General features: G+C 45.2%; 1 protein-coding gene across 1 annotated transcript in view; it reads left to right on the forward strand.

Annotated features, from left to right (window-relative positions):
* The window catches only part of LOC139390915 (arf-GAP with Rho-GAP domain, ANK repeat and PH domain-containing protein 3-like), a 53,395-nt gene extending 42,745 nt beyond the window's left edge, over positions 1–10,650 (forward strand). Inside the window, exons 25-32 of the mRNA XM_071138294.1 lie at positions 586–703; positions 1,380–1,508; positions 1,694–1,830; positions 1,980–2,098; positions 2,535–2,598; positions 2,798–2,941; positions 8,019–8,057; positions 9,202–10,650. Of these exons, the coding sequence (XP_070994395.1) occupies positions 586–703; positions 1,380–1,508; positions 1,694–1,830; positions 1,980–2,098; positions 2,535–2,598; positions 2,798–2,941; positions 8,019–8,057; positions 9,202–9,669 (1,218 nt within the window). The 3' untranslated portion in view covers positions 9,670–10,650. The remainder of the gene's footprint in view (positions 1–585; positions 704–1,379; positions 1,509–1,693; positions 1,831–1,979; positions 2,099–2,534; positions 2,599–2,797; positions 2,942–8,018; positions 8,058–9,201) is intronic.
* The last annotated feature ends 5,782 nt before the right edge of the window (positions 10,651–16,432 follow it).

A 16,432-nucleotide genomic window follows, 5' to 3' on the forward strand; every position in this document is an offset into this window, starting at 1 on the left:
GTATCCCTCTATGGTCTGGTTCTCTGTAGGTATCCCTCTATGGTCTGGTTCTCTGTAGGTATCCCTTTATGGTCTGGTTCTCTGTAGGTATGGTCTGGTTCTCTGTAGGTATCTCTACGTTCTGGTTCTCTGTAGGTTCTGGTTCTCTGTAGGTATCCCTCTATGGTCTGGTTCTCTGTAGGTATCTCTCTACGTTCTGGTTCTCTGTAGGTATCCCTTTATGGTCTGGTTCTCTGTAGGTATCCCTCTAGGGTCTGGTTCTCTGTAGGTATCCCTCTATGGTCTGGTTCTCTGTAGGTATCCCTCTATGGTCTGGTTCTCTGTAGGTATCCCTCTATGGTCTGGTTCTCTGTAGGTATCCCTCTATGGTCTGGTTCTCTGTTGGTATCCCTCTATGGTCTGGTTCTCTGTAGGTATCTCTACGGTCTGGTTCTCTGTAGGTATCCCTCTATGGTCTGGTTCTCTGTAGGTATCCCTCTATGGTCTGGTTCTCTGTAGCTATCTCTCTATGGTCTGCTTCTCTGTAGGTATTTCTCTACGGTCTGGTTATCTGTAGGTATCTCTCTATGTTCTGGTTCTCTGTAGGTATCTCCAACCATGGGTGCTGAGGAGTTGACTAACCAGGTCCTGTACATGAGGAACATCCCAGCAGGGGAGAAGGACGTGTGGCTGACGTTCGAGACCATAGAGGAAGGACAACTGGGTGAGGATTATGATGTTACTATCTCTGACTGGGTGAGGGGCATGATGTTACTATCTCTGACTGGGTGAGGAGCATGATGTTACTATCTCTGACTGGGTGAGGAGCATGATGTTACTATCTCTGACTGGGTGAGGAGCATGATGTTACTATCTCTGACTGGGTGAGGGGCATGATGTTTATCTCTCTCTGACTGGGTGAGGAGCATGATGTTACTATCTCTGACTGGGTGAGGAGCATGATGTTACTATCTCTGACTGGGTGAGGGGCATGATGTTTATCTCTCTCTGACTGGGTGAGGAGCATGATGTTTATCTCTCTCTGACTGGGTGAGGAGCATGATGTTTATCTCTCTCTGACTGGGTGAGGAGCATGATGTTTATCTCTCTCTGACTGGGTGAGGAGCATGATGTTTATCTCTCTCTGACTGGGTGAGGAGCATGATGTTTATCTCTCTCTGACTGGAAAATACTATAGAAAGTCTAAAAACAGCTCAAAATAGCACTTATCTCTAATAATAAAACTACCACTGTAAAAAAACAGAAGTGAAACTATACAGTCTGATGTCCTGGAATGACCTTCTGTGAAATACAACTGGACTGTGAGAAAGTCCTCATGTTTCAAAGAGAAGCTATCCCAGAATAGTTGTTATATAATGTTAAATGTTTGTCTTCCACAGAGCGGCCCCTACACCCCAAAGAGAAGGTGCTGGAGCAGGCTCTACAGTGGTGTAAAATGGCTGATCCTAGTTCAGCTTACCTGGTGGTGAAGAGAGTTCCCAAAGGAGAGGGCATCAACATCCTCACTGGTGAATATGGCACAGACCAGAGAAATAGCTCATTAGCTTGAGTCAATCTATCCAAACAATCACAATCAAATGACCCTCTTTTGATTTTTGATCGTCGATTTGTAATCAGCCCAATTTCTTGTTGCTCTTACGGGGACATATTATTTGGAGACCGTATGATTACAATTGAGATGTTCTATTCACAGCCTACAAGAGTGAGATCATGAAGATGGGAGTTCTGAAGTGTCGTGAAGAGCCGCCCAAACTCCTCCACGGAAAAGTCTTTCAGGAACACACCTTTCAGATCAAAGACCACAAGCTGCTACTGCTGAAGGACAAAAAGGTATTTCTGCTCTCACGTCACGGTCACATCTTGAAGTCGGAACTCTGCGCTACTTTGGACTCGATGTCGTTGTCGCAGGTAGATCTGTGATTGTCCGTTTGTGTTTCCTATAAATATTTTCTGACTGTATAATATGTCTGTCATTTCAGAGCATCAAGCCTGAAAAGGAATGGCCTCTGAAGTCTATGAAGATCTACATGGGAATTCGAAAGAAGCTGAAACCCCCCACTAGATGGGGCTTTACTCTCATGATGGAAAAACAGCAACTGCAAGTGTTTTAAACTCTTGTCTGGCAATGAAAGGAAATACCACTATCTTGCTACACATTATTTGGGTCATTGCACAGGATGTGTGGAAATCTTGAATCCAACTTCTATTGGATAAGATTGAAACGTGTTCCTATAGGACATACACCATGTTTTCTCACGTATTTGAAATTCCTCTTAGCATTCCTCTTAGCATTCCTCTTAGCATTCCTCATTGTTTATTGTAGTGAATTATTTTGCATGACATCAGGTGTTATGATATTATGTAAGTGAACTACGTTGTTTAATTAAGGGAGGGAGGGTGGAATGTCTTGTTTTAGATCTGCCTCTCTCCTCCCCTTTAAATGAGATCTCCTTCCCCCTCCCCTTTAAATGACATCTCCCTCCCCTCCCTTTTTGAAGAGCTAATCACTGCTTTTGTGTTTTTGTGTCTCCCAGGTACCTTTGTTGCTTTTGTGAGTCTGACCTATGGGATTGGGTCACCAATTTCCTCAAAGCACAGGTATGTTGTGGAGCTATCCCCCCCCACCCAACTCTATGGGTTGTGTTGTATCACTTTTAAATGATTCACAGTTGGCTTCCCCCCATCTTTTTGTAGGTGTAACACCTCTACTCTTTAGATTTGTACTTCTGTCTGTTTCATTTTATCCATTCAATTCTATTTTGATTCATTTGGATTCACTCGTTTCCCCTCTTAACAGAATGATGACCCCCGACCTCCGGTGTTGAGGCGTCACTCCTCCTCAGACATCTCCAAACAGAAGTTTGGGACCATGCCCCTAGTACCAATCAGAGGGGACGGACATGAGAGCAACTCTACCATGCTGTCAGCCAATCAGACTCTGGTACGTTTACACTCGACTATGCTCGTATCCAATCAGACTCTGGTACGTTTACACTCGACTATGCTCGTATCCAATCAGACTCTGGTACGTTTACACTCGTCTATGCTCGTATCCAATCAGACTCTGGTACGTTTACACTCGACTATGCTCGTATCCAATCAGACTCTGGTACGTTTACACTCGACTATGCTCGTATCCAATCAGACTCTGGTATGGTTTTGCAGGATACAAGCCTCTCGCATGCTTCCCAGTTTGCTCATGTATTATGACATTTTGTGGCGTTTTGGTTCGTTTTGGTGTTAGGAAGGTTTTTTTCCGGTTCGCGCACAATTTTTTTTTTTTTTTTGAGGCAAGTGGAAGTTCGTTAGTCGTCGAAGTCTATGCCCCTTCATTGGTGATTGGTCAACAGTACTATTCCTAGTAGGAGTGGGAACTATGGACGGGATACTTCAATTAAGTGTTTGTTGTCATTCAATGAGAGATGACTAGTTTTCTTGCAAATTCTTTCACTTGAGAAAAACTGCACCAAACATCTAGATGTAAAATTGTGGAACTTAGACCTCCTTGGCAAAAAGACAACAAATGAATTACAGATTTATTGATTTAATTGGGACTATATTGAGGAAGTGTATACTGATTATGTTGTTGCTACGGCATCTCAAAAGAGACAAACAGTAATATTCCTGCTTTTTTTCATGTTTTTCAAGCAAAGGTCTTTTAACTAACTGAACCTAGTGTGGGGAGCCTTTAGCCAACTGAACCTAGTGTGGCGAGCCTTTAGCCAACTGAACCTAGTGTGGGGAGCCTTTAGCCAACTGAACCTAGTGTGGCGAGCATTTAGCCAACTGAACCTAGTGTGGGGAGCCTTTAGCCAACTGAACCTAGTGTGGGGAGCCTTTAGCCAACTGAACCTAGTGTGGCGAGCCTTTAGCCAACTGAACCTAGTGTGGGGAGCCTTTAGCCAACTGAACCTAGTGTGGGGAGCCTTTAGCCAACTGAACCTAGTTTCGCGAGCCTTTAGCCAACTGAACCTAGTGTGGGGAGCCTTTAGACAACTGAACCTAGTGTGGGGAGCCTTTAGCCAACTGAACCTAGTTTCACGAGCCTTTAGCCAACTGAACCTAGTGTGGCGAGCCTTTAGCCAACTGAACCTAGTGTGGCGAGCCTTTAGCCAACTGAACCTAGTTTCGCGAGACTTTAGCCAACTGAACCTAGTGTGGCGAGCCTTTAGCCAATTGAACCTAGTGTGGGGAGCCTTTAGCCAACTGAACCTAGTTTCACAAGCCTTTAGCCAACTGAACCTAGTGTGGCGAGCCTTTAGCCAACTGAACCTAGTGTGGCGAGCCTTTAGCCAACTGAACCTAGTTTCGCGAGCCTTTAGCCAACTGAACCTAGTTTCGCGAGCCTTTAGCCAACTGAACCTAGTTTCGCGAGCCTTTAGCCAACTGAACCTAGTGTGGGGAGCCTTTAGCCAACTGAACCTAGTGTGGGGAGCCTTTAGCCAACTGAACCTAGTGTGGCGAGCCTTTAGCCAACTGAACCTAGTGTGGCGAGCCTTTAGCCAACTGAACCTAGTGTGACGAGCCTTTAGCCAACTGAACCTAGTTTTGCGAGCCTTTAGCCAACTGAACCTAGTGTGGCGAGCCTTTAGCCAATTGAACCTAGTGTGGGGAGCCTTTAGCCAACTGAACCTAGTGTGGCGAGCCTTTAGCCAACTGAACCTAGTGTGGCGAGCCTTTAGCCAACTGAACCTAGTTTTGCGAGCCTTTAGCCAACTGAACCTAGTTTCGCGAGCCTTTAGCCAACTGAACCTAGTGTGGCGAGCCTTTAGCCAACTGAACCTAGTGTGGCGAGCCTTTAGCCAACTGAACCTTGTGTGGCGAGCCTTTAGCCAACTGAACCTTGTGTGGCGAGCCTTTAGCCAACTGAACCTAGTTTCGCGAGCCTTTAGCCAACTGAACCTAGTTTCGCGAGCCTTTAGCCAACTGAACCTAGTGTGGGGAGCCTTTAGCCAACTGAACCTAGTGTGGGGAGCCTTTAGCCAACTGAACCTAGTTTTGCGAGCCTTTAGCCAACTGAACCTAGTGTGGCGAGCCTTTAGCCAACTGAACCTAGTGTGGCGAGCCTTTAGCCAACTGAACCTAGTGTGGCGAGCCTTTAGCCAACTGAACCTAGTGTGGCGAGCCTTTAGCTAATTGAACCTAGTGTGGGGAGCCTTTAGCCAACTGAACCTAGTGTGGCGAGCCTTTAGCCAACTGAACCTAGTTTCGCGAGCCTTTAGCCAACTGAACCTAGTTTCGCGAGCCTTTAGCCAACTGAACCTAGTTTGAACCGCGAGCCTTTAGCCAACTGAACCTAGTGTGGCGAGCCTTTAGCCAACTGAACCTAGAACCTAGTTCGCAAGCCTTTAGCCAACTGAACCTAGTGTGGCGAGCCTTTAGCCAACTGAACCTAGTGTGGCGAGCCTTTAGCCAACTGAACCTAGTGTGGCGAGCCTTTAGCCAACTGAACCTAGTGTGGGGAGCCTTTAGCCAACTGAACCTAGTGTGGGGAGCCTTTAGCCAACTGAACCTAGTTTCGCGAGCCTTTAGCCAACTGAACCTAGTGTGGCGAGCCTTTAGCCAACTGAACCTAGTGTGGCGAGCCTTTAGCCAACTGAACCTAGTTTCGCAAGCCTTTAGCCAACTGAACCTAGTGTGGCGAGCCTTTAGCTAATTGAACCTAGTGTGGGGAGCCTTTAGCCAACTGAACCTAGTGTGGCGAGCCTTTAGCCAACTGAACCTAGTTTCGCGAGCCTTTAGCCAACTGAACCTAGTGTGGCGAGCCTTTAGCCAACTGAACCTAGTTTAGCCAACTGCGAGCCTTTAGCCAACTGAACCCGAGCCTTTAGCCAACTGAACCTAGTGTGGCGAGCCTTTAGCCAACTGAACCTAGTGTGGCGAGCCTTTAGCCAACTGAACCTAGTGTGGCGAGCCTTTAGCCAACTGAACCTAGTGTGGCGAGCCTTTAGCCAACTGAACCTAGTGTGGGGAGCCTTTAGCCAACTGAACCTAGTTTCGCGAGCCTTTAGCCAACTGAACCTAGTGTGGCGAGCCTTTACCCAACTGAACCTAGTTTCGCGAGCCTTTAGCCAACTGAACCTAGTGTGGCGAGCCTTTAGCCAACTGAACCTAGTGTGGCGAGCCTTTCGCGAGCCTTTAGCCAAGCCTTTAGCCAACTGAACCTAGTTTCGCGAGCCTTTAGCCAACTGAACCTAGTGTGGCGAGCCTTTAGCCAACTGAACCTAGTGTGGCGAGCCTAGCCAACTGAACCTAGTGTGGCGAGCCTTTAGCCAACTGAACCTAGTGTGGCGAGCCTTTAGCCAACTGAACCTAGTGTGGCGAGCCTTTAGCCAACTGAACCTAGTGTGGCGAGCCTTTAGCCAACTGAACCTAGTGTGGCGAGCCTTTAGCCAACTGAACCTAGTGTGGGGAGCCTTTAGCCAACTGAACCTAGTTTCGCGAGCCTTTAGCCAACTGAACCTAGTGTGGCGAGCCTTTAGCCAACTGAACCTAGTGTGGCGAGCCTTTAGCCAACTGAACCTAGTTTCGCGAGCCTTTAGCCTACTGAACCTAGTGTGGCGAGCCTTTAGCCAACTGAACCTAGTGTGGCGAGCCTTTAGCCAACTGAACCTAGTGTGGCGAGCCTTTAGCCAACTGAACCTAGGTTCGCGAGCCTTTAGCCAACTGAACCTAGTGTGGCGAGCCTTTAGCCAACTGAACCTAGTGTGGCGAGCCTTTAGCCAACTGAACCTAGTGTGGCGAGCCTTTAGCCAACTGAACCTAGTGTGGCGAGCCTTTAGCCAACTGAACCTAGTGTGGCGAGCCTTTAGCCAACTGAACCTAGTGTGGCGAGCCTTTAGCCAACTGAACCTAGTGTGGGGAGCCTTTAGCCAACTGAACCTAGTGTGGCGAGCCTTTAGCCAACTGAACCTAGTGTGGGGAGCCTGCACATTTGGGTTGATGTTTTAAACTTTGAAAGATTCCATTAGCCCAAGTTGTTTACTTCACACACAAAGCTTGTATTTGTATCAAGATCGCTCCTTTCTGTTTCCCCTTTCTGTCTCCCCTTTCTGTCTCCCCTTTCTGTCTCCCCTTTCTGTCTCCCCTTTCTGTCTCCCCTTTCTCTCCCCTTTCTCTCTCCCCTTTTTCTCTCTCCCCTTTCTGTCTCCCCTTTCTGTCTCCCCTTTCTGTCTCCCCTTTCTGTCTCCCCTTTCTGTCTCCCCTTTCTCTCTCCCCTTTCTCTCCCCTTTCTGTCTCCCCTTTCTGTCTCCCCTTTCTCTCCCCTTTCTGTCTCCCCTTTCTCTCCCCTTTCTGTAACTCTTTGGTGTCTAGTATTTGTACTATTTCATATCCTTCAGTATCCCTCAAATACTATCAGTATACTGAATAGCATTCACTATGGGCCTGTTTCCCTGACCCAGATTAAGACTACTTATGGGCAAAAAGCAAGGCAAAGCACCTTTTTTTTTTGACCAGCGATAGATTTAATCTGGGTCAGGGAAACGGTCCCTGTTTATACAACGTGTAGTCTAATCCTGGACGCTGATTGGTTAAAACCACATTGCAGCCTGTGTCTTTTCCATAAATTACCACCGGCTAAAGCTATGATGTTTAAATGCCTATTTACTCTGTTTCATCTCACTACGCTATCCACTGTCTCCTCAGCCCAGCCAGACAATTTATAAACTTGATCTCCACTGTAAAAAGCATCTACATATTACCTCTAATTTCTTTTAGACTAACATTTTGTTTTCAATAGTGGAGATTTTTATAAAACTTGCTGTCTGTCTCTCTGACATTTTAGTGAAACTATGTGACTCATTATTGTAATGTTGGTAACCCGTTGTATAAAAGTGATGATGTCAGAGAAGCCGGTGATTGGAGGATATATTGGCACGGTTTGCCGACCTTGACTTAGTCTCGGGCCCAACAACGCCCATGCTAATATATCCTCCAGACACTGGCTTCTCTGACATCGTCACTTAAATGACTGTATTTCACGGGGTACGCTGGTATCATTTTGTCTTTCTCTGCAGCGAAAGCTTCACGCTAGAAGGACTCTCTCCATGTTCTTTGTAAGTATTCACACCCTGGTGCTCGGTCATTTCAATGTTGCATGTTTGCTTTGCGTGCCATTTTGAATCTTCATACTTCATCCCGAGGGCTCAGTTGGTAGAGCATAGAGCTTTGCAACACCAGGGTTGTGGGTTTGATTCCCACGGGGGACCAGTATGGGAAGTGAGGAACTGCTGCGACTATCTCTGGAGTGTCTGCTAAACTACTAAAATGTCAAATATGTTACTTTTGTTGACTTGTCATCTAACAAGAAGCTAAGGATGAGAATAGAACATAATGTTTATGTTGAAGGTTGCTTTTGGACTTGTTTAATGCTTTCCTAACTTGCATAACTAACATTTCTCCAAAGCCTCTCTCTCTCTCTCTCTCTCTCTCTCTGTCTGTCTGTGTATAGACATTGCCTTGGTTTATACAGGGACTATATCTAACTCAACCACGCCTTCACTTCCTGATGGAAGCCCTGACTTCCTGGTATTAGAGCATCAGGATGTTGATGTGGATTTCTGAAGTGTAGACAACAGGATGGACTGGGAAGGATATATTGTTCTCCAGTATTGTTCTGGTTCTGTGACCCTTTGCCTTGATGGGGAGGTCTGGGAGGCTTGGTGAAGTACCTTGTGTTTTACAGAACACAGTCTGCTGTGGCTACTACTGGTGTACCTACTGGAACTAACCCAGCCCCAGTCCCAAATGTATTCACATGGGAATTGTTTTACTTGTATTTTTCTTTTGTCCCTCAGTGTTTTGACTAATTGTCTTGAGGTTGTTGCTTGAGGCTCTAGAACAATGGCCAGACCTTAATAAGAGGAAGTCTGTTGTTTTTAACGTGGTTGTCGAAGAAGGGTAACTCCCTACCATGTTTGTCCCATTTTAAATGAACCACACGTCTTTCTGTGTCACTGTAGTGGCAGATCATCTCCTTAATACCTACCTAAAGTTCCTAACAGATAGCTACATCTCAACCCCCTTATTATTATAATAGTTTTACTTCTGCATTTGTCTTGGACCTTCCAGAGCTTTACGTAGTGTATAATCAAACATACCAAGAACTCAGGGTTTGGTTCAAATTCAGTGTTTCTTACCTCCCTCCGTTCTCCCTTCTCTCTTCTCCTCTCTCCTCCTCTCCCCCTCTCCTCTACCCAGCCCATGAAGGTGCAGCAGGACTCATTCGAGGAGCATCCAGAGCCAGAACCCCCAGAGCCTCTGTATGAGGAAGTAGGAGACTTCGGCCTGCAGGTCCTCAAGTCCCTGGAGACCAGCTTCCTCTCCAACAACACCTCAGAGACCCAGGAGGTCCCTGACGGGCCCCTGAACCTCATCCTGGGCCCTCGGAAGACGGGCTCCCTGGACCGCATGATCGGCCCCAACCCGGTTCACTCTCTGGGACTGGGAGGAGAGGGTCTGCTGCCCCCTGCTGGTTCTCTGGATACCCTGGTCCTGGGTGAAAGAGAGAACCTCCAGGAGTCTAATCAGCCAGTGCCGAGGAGGAGGAGGCAGCAGCACAGGCCCTGTACCCCCTCTCAGGAGCTGCTCCTCCAAGAACTGTCCTCCGTCTTCACCAAGAAGACAGAGAATGAGGAGAAACCACCAGGAGAGAAGAACGTCCTCTGAGGAGAAGAAGAGATGTGTGCACTTGTATTGTAGACTCAGGCCAGACAGACAGAAGACTGTAACAGCATGGGAGTACGGACACAACCCATTTGTTTGGGTGGTGTGTCAAAAATACATAATCAGATAGGAATAACCATTTACTTGTTTTATCCTACAAACTAGTACTGTTCTATCACTGGTATGTACAGATCCGTTTTATTTTGAAAGATGCTTATTGGATTATAACATCCTTGCTAATTGCTTTAAGCTATGAACTATGGGGGATGCCTTTTTTCATAGTTTTTTCATAGTTTACTAAACCTCTTGAGTGAGAAGAGAAATGGATGCTTCTCTCATGTCTGGTGGTGATGCATTAGGCATTACACTGGTTTTGTTTTAAACAACTGGATTTTAAATAGAAATGTGTTACAGTCTCTTAATGTATTAATTTATTTTCAAGAATATTTTATCAGCTTTGTTTTTATTTTATTTTTTTAATAAAAGCTGTGAAAGTAACAAAAGCAGACTTTTGCTTCAAAACAGCCCCAGATATTCCAGAGTGTTGTGACACTGTCTGGCCAGAAGGTGGCAGTATGCCACACTGTCTTTTAGATAGTACAAATGGATTCTGAGTATTATATACACCACTGTATGACGTGAATACAGCCAAATATAATGATTGTTAGTGGCACTACATTTTAATATTCTTCATGTTTGCACTACTAAGTCTATTGCGTTTTACGTTAATATGCCATGTTCAAGATATCCTCCCTTTTTCATCAATCTAAATAGACAATAAGATATTACAATTTGACTGCCTTTGCCAAGTGTCTATAGTGTGTTGTAATGCATTTGCTTGCATTGTCCTCCATTCGTTTTATTCTTACTGTAAATATTGTACATTATTCTGTGTGCTTATACCCTTTCAATATTCATTATGCAGCATTTCACTGTGTCGTCGCTACATGAAGGTCTATATTAAATATGATATTTTTAGTTTTATGATGCGTCCAATCTCTTAAATATTTACTTTTTTAGGATTGAGAATTATAATTTCAATGATTTTATAATTTCACATTATTTGTGTATGCAAGTAGAGTATGAAGCAGCACAGCACTAGTGTCTGAGTAAGTGATGTTTAAACGCAGAGTAATGGTTCTTTAATTTCTTTGTGGTCTTCGGTCTTCTTACTGTCTTGATGGTGACACCTCATGCTAAAGAATTAACATTCTCTGTATATCTTCTTTGTCCAATCACATTCCTTTTTAAAGTCAGCCTTGTTGTTAGTGGATTGTTTTAATCTAGCGTGGGGTTTAAGATGAAAGAGAAACAAGTTATGATAAATTATTGAGGAGGTTTCCAGGTCGGTAGAAGAGGAGATTTAGTTAACAAGTGCCTTTTTTGTCATCTGTACATCGTCCGTTTGTTTCTGCTGACCACTGAAATGAGAAGCCTTTTCAAACCTGAGACAGATCTATATTTAGAAAACGGTTCAACAAATAACTAAACCAGGAAGTAGAAGGCTTTCCTTATCAGTATCTTCCTCATGGTCAAAGACGGGTATAAATAATGAATGTTACACTTTATTACTTGTCGCCAAATGTAATTTTCCTTTTAAAATCTTTATTTCCAACTTCCATCCTTGATACCGGTTTAGATTTGTTCAAGCTCGAATGGATACACATTTTTTTTAAGTGTATCCCTCCCTGATGCCGACACTTCTACCACTCCCCCCCCCCCCCCCCCCCCTCTCGCTCCACATTTCCAAGGGCGGACTTAATGATTTGAACGCCCCTAGCAGAGGCCAGTTTAAAACCCCTCCTATGTGCGTGAACAATTTGTTTTTTATTGGGGTTTATAGTAAATTGAAATGTAAAAATGTCTTACCTTTTTTTTAATGTGTCATGAACCAATCATGATGTTTTCCATCTTTCCTTGGTTTCAGCCACTTGAATTTGTCACCAGAAAAAGCGTCAGAGAGTAAAACCGAGCGAATCGGTTTTACTATTTGTAGCCTACGTATCTGATGACATCACTCTTTTTAGCCAGACAGCAGCAGCACCTATGTGTGTTCTGTTTCCACGACGATGGCAGTATTATCAGCAGCACCTACATGTGTTCTGTTTCCACGACGATGGCAGTATTATCAGCAGCACCTACATATGTTCTGTTTCCACGACGATGGCAGTATTATCAGCAGCACCTACATGTGTTCTGTTTCCACGACGATGGCAGTATTATCAGCAGCACCTACATGTTTTCTGTTTCCACGACGATGGCAGTATTATCAGCAGCACCTACATGTGTTCTGTTTCCACGACGATGGCAGTATTATCAGCAGCACCTACATGTGTTCTGTTTCCACGACGATGGCAGTATTATCAGCAGCACCTACATGTGTTCTGTTTCCACGACGATGGCAGTATTATCAGCAGCACCTACATGTGTTCTGTTTCCACGACGATGGCAGTATTATCAGCAGCACCTACATGTGTTCTGTTTCCACGACGATGGCAGTATTATCAGCAGCACCTACATGTGTTCTGTTTCCACGACGATGGCTGTATTATCAGCAGCACCTACATGTGTTCTGTTTCCACGACGATGGCAGTATTATCAGCAGCACCTACATGTGTTCTGTTTCCACGACGATGGCAGTATTATCAGCAGCACCTACATGTGTTCTGTTTCCACGACGATGGCAGTATTATCAGCAGCACCTACATGTGTTCTGTTTCCACGACGATGGCAGTATTATCAGCAGCACCTACATGTGTTCTGTTTCCACGACGATGGCAGTATTATCAGCAGCACCTACATGTGTTCTGTTTCCACGACGATGGCAGTATTATCAGCAGCACCTACATGTGTTCTGTTTCCACGACGATGGCAGTATTATCAGCAGCACCTACATGTGTTCTGTTTCCACGACGATGGCAGTATTATCAGCAGCACCTACATGTGTTCTGTTTCCACGACGATGGCAGTATTATCAGCAGCACCTGTCTTTTTGACTAATCATTTTTTAGTTCAAATTAAATCGTCCTTATTTTAAAACATTTTCTCTGCCCACTCTAAATCACCTCATTGCTGCTTCGAATGGAGCATGGGGGGGCCTCGAGTGGAGCATGGGGGGGCCTCGAGTGGAGCATGGGGGGACCTCGAGTGGAGCATTGGGGGACCTCGAGTGGAGCATGGGGGGACCTCGAGTGGAGCATGGGGGGACCTCGAGTGGAGCATGGGGGGACCTCGAGTGGAGCATGTGGGGGCCTCGAGTGGAGCATGGGGGGGCCTCGAGTGGAGCATGGGGGGGCCTCGAGTGGAGCATGGGGGGGCCTCGAGTGGAGCATGGGGGGCCTCGAGTGGAGCATGGGGGGGCCTCGAGTGGAGCATGGGGGGGCCTCGAGGGCTCGAGTGGAGCATGGGGGGACCTCGAGTGGAGCATGGGGGGGGGCCTCGAGTGGAGCATGGGGGGGCCTCGAGTGGAGCATGGGGGGGGCTCGAGTGGAGCATGGGGGGACCTCGAGTGGAGCATGGGGGGGGGCTCGAGTGGAGCATGGGGGGGGGGCCTCGAGTGGAGCATGGTGGGGGGGCCTCGAGTGGAGCATGGGGGGCTCGAGTGGAACATGGGGGGACCTCGAGTGGAGCATGGGGGGGACCTCGAGTGGAGCATGGGGGGGACCTCGAGTGGAGCATGGGGAGGACCTCGAGTGGAGCATGGGGGGACCTCAAGCAGATAAATAAAATAAATGACTACTAGTTTTATTATTTTTATGCCCAGTTGACGAGGCCGCTTGATGTGGGGCCTGAGGCAGTTGACTCTTCTGGCTGTAATGGCAGGTCCACCACTGCCCTTCTCTCCCCTCCTCTCCTCTTCTCTCCCCATCTCTCCTCTTCTCTCCCCATCTCTCCTCTTCTCTCCCCTTCTCTCTTAACCAGTAGCTTTCAGATGCAAAATAAGCAGACATATGGAGAGGAGGGCTTTCTCCGGCCCTCCTAAAGTTTCAGATTGTATGACAAATCACGTCCCCCTGCCCCCCCCCACCCCCCAACCCCACACAGACTCAGCAGACAACAGCTTCATTAGAGTGAAAGAGGGAGTTTTTGCAGCTTTGTCGAGTCAAGCTCATACCCTTTCCCCTTCTCAATTACTCCATTGTTGGCACCGGCTTCAAGTTATTGCACTCCAAACCATATGGCTCAGTTGAGACGCCACAAGTGATGCCATCTCTGCATCAGAACCTTACCAGAGAAGTCCAGTTCAGGGTACTAGACAGGCCCCAAGAGTTGTGATATTGAAACTTTTATTGGGATATAGTCAACAGTCAACATACAGGGAAGGGTTGAATGGAAAATATGGGTTGAAACTGCAAAAATATATGAGTATACTGTTATTACTATATTATAACCACGATCACCATTATTATTCAGATGAATCGTATGAAGAATCATATATAAAAGGTGATAACACACCATTCAACTCAGAATCAGAGCATAATAAACTGCTGTTATATAATGGAAAGCCGTCTCCTGGGTGTACAGCACATAGACGTGGTGTTGCCAACAGCTCCAGGGGCCTATGGCCATACGGTGGTGTTTACTCTGCTGATGAGGTCAGGTTCTACATCACAGTAAAGTATTGCTGTATATTTGTTCTTCTTTTAACACTGTTTAAACCTGCAGCAAACCGTTTCCTCAATCTGCTCAATCGTTGCCATGGATCTTTAGAATTCGAACGCGTTTAGAGACGCCATGCTCATTGTGGACCCTAATTCAGGGTAAACTAGAGGTAAATTATGCACTTGTGTAAATAAATGAAGACAAGTGAATAGGGCTGCAATAGGACTTGTATTTAGACCAGAACATGTGATTGATAGCAGCAGGTTCACGAACTGCTGCAGTCTAGAAACCGCTTCACAATGAGGCCACGCCATTAGCATTCAGATTGCCCTAAATGAGATTCCATTACATTATAATAATAGCACCTGTTTGAAAATCTAATTGAGCTAAAATATTCCCAAATCAAAAAGACAGGTATCACAGATAGAAGCATGATTGGCTAACTCTCTCCCAAAACACAAACAAGCAGGTGTATGGTTAAAGATGGCTCCCGGGTGGAGCGGCGGTCTGATTGGGAGTCCCATAGGGCGGAGGACAATTGGCCCAGCGTCGTTCGGGTTTGGCCGTCATTGAAAATAAAAATGTGTTCTTAACTGACTTTCCTTGTTAAATAAAGATTAAATAAAAACATGTAAAATAGAGGAAGGTGGGTGCATATGCATAGACTACCCATAGGCAAACAACTACATTCACCCACAGACAGCATGCCCATTTCAAGGTTTTGCCTCTGCAAAACAGTGCCGAGCGTCTTGCTTTGGTCGGGAGCTATATGTGCTTTCATATATGCTAATACCAATCAACATTTATTGAAAGACCATCAATTTGAATAAAATGTTTTTCACTCTAATTTGGAAAATGTGTACAAAAAAGTACTATTAAACGTAACGTTTGAATGATTGTGTGGGTAAAGTAGCATTCTCTACAACAGAATAATACACTTACTTATAACAAAATAAGTAAATCTGACACATTTTATCTTTATTTAACTAGGGAAGTCAGTTAATTAAGAACAAACTCTCATTTAGAATGACGGCCTACCGAGGAACTGCCTTGTTCAGGGGCAGAACGACAGATTTTTACCTTGTCAGCTCGGGGATTCGATCTAGCAACCTTTCGGTTACTGGCCCAACACTCTAACCACCTGCCGCTCCTATTTGACCAAAGTCAACTAATTATGTGTTTATTTGTAATGTGCACCAATTAACATTGGACCTGAAAAAAAAAATCAAAAATAAACATTCTTTAGAGTTTATTCTATAACATTCCTCTGTTCTCCAGGCATGTTACATGGAATATATAATTCATTTTAAGGTTAGGGGCATTATTCAGCCTGATCTTTGGAAGGGTAGGAATGCTGTGGTTTTTCCCAGGAGAATATTACACGTATTTATTTGTTTATTTAGAAATGAACACAGTGGGTGTAAAATGGAACTGAACCGTCCAAGAAACCGTGAATCCATAGAAAGACACCACAGTTTGCTACAAATAAGTTTGTTTCTATCACGGTTGTAAGCAGGGGACTTGTTTTCTTGTTCTCTATTTCTGGCTAATGCCTTTACAAAGATGAAAGGGGAGCTTTGAGATGTGGAGAGTAGTATCTGGGTACAATTGAAGCACTGGACTAAGGAATGAATTACCATTGAAAAGTAATGGCCCTATTCTGCCCTGCTTGAGTTTTTAACAAGAAGGGGGGGAAAAACTCTGCTGGCCTGGGCTCCTGCCTGAACGCCAAGGGAAGGGATTAAACAACGGATTAACATCTGAAAACTCCGTTCAGACTTTCTGACTCAAAGATCTTTTAGCAGACAGTAATCGCGTTAATACCCGGGGATTAATGCTTTTGCAAAAATACAAAATTGAATTTTAATTCAGGTTGTATAAATAGATATGAAATAAATGGAGGAATATGCCGCTAGAGAATAGAGAGAGTCTATCCCCCCACACTTCCTTTGCTCTAGTGTCAATAGAGGTATTATGACCTCACCAGTATAACACCTTGCAAAGGGAATTGATTTATTCCTAACCTCGAGTTTAGCACCTGCCGTGCAAATGTGATATTACAACCTACTCTTTTAATAAATCAGCTTTGATTCAACATAATTCATGCTATAATATTTAAAATTAAAACGAATAATTCAACAAATTGATCACAGGGGTGGTCTAA

This window comes from Oncorhynchus clarkii, chromosome 31, assembly GCF_045791955.1.
Source record: "Oncorhynchus clarkii lewisi isolate Uvic-CL-2024 chromosome 31, UVic_Ocla_1.0, whole genome shotgun sequence".
Taxonomy (NCBI): Eukaryota; Metazoa; Chordata; class Actinopteri; order Salmoniformes; family Salmonidae; genus Oncorhynchus; species Oncorhynchus clarkii.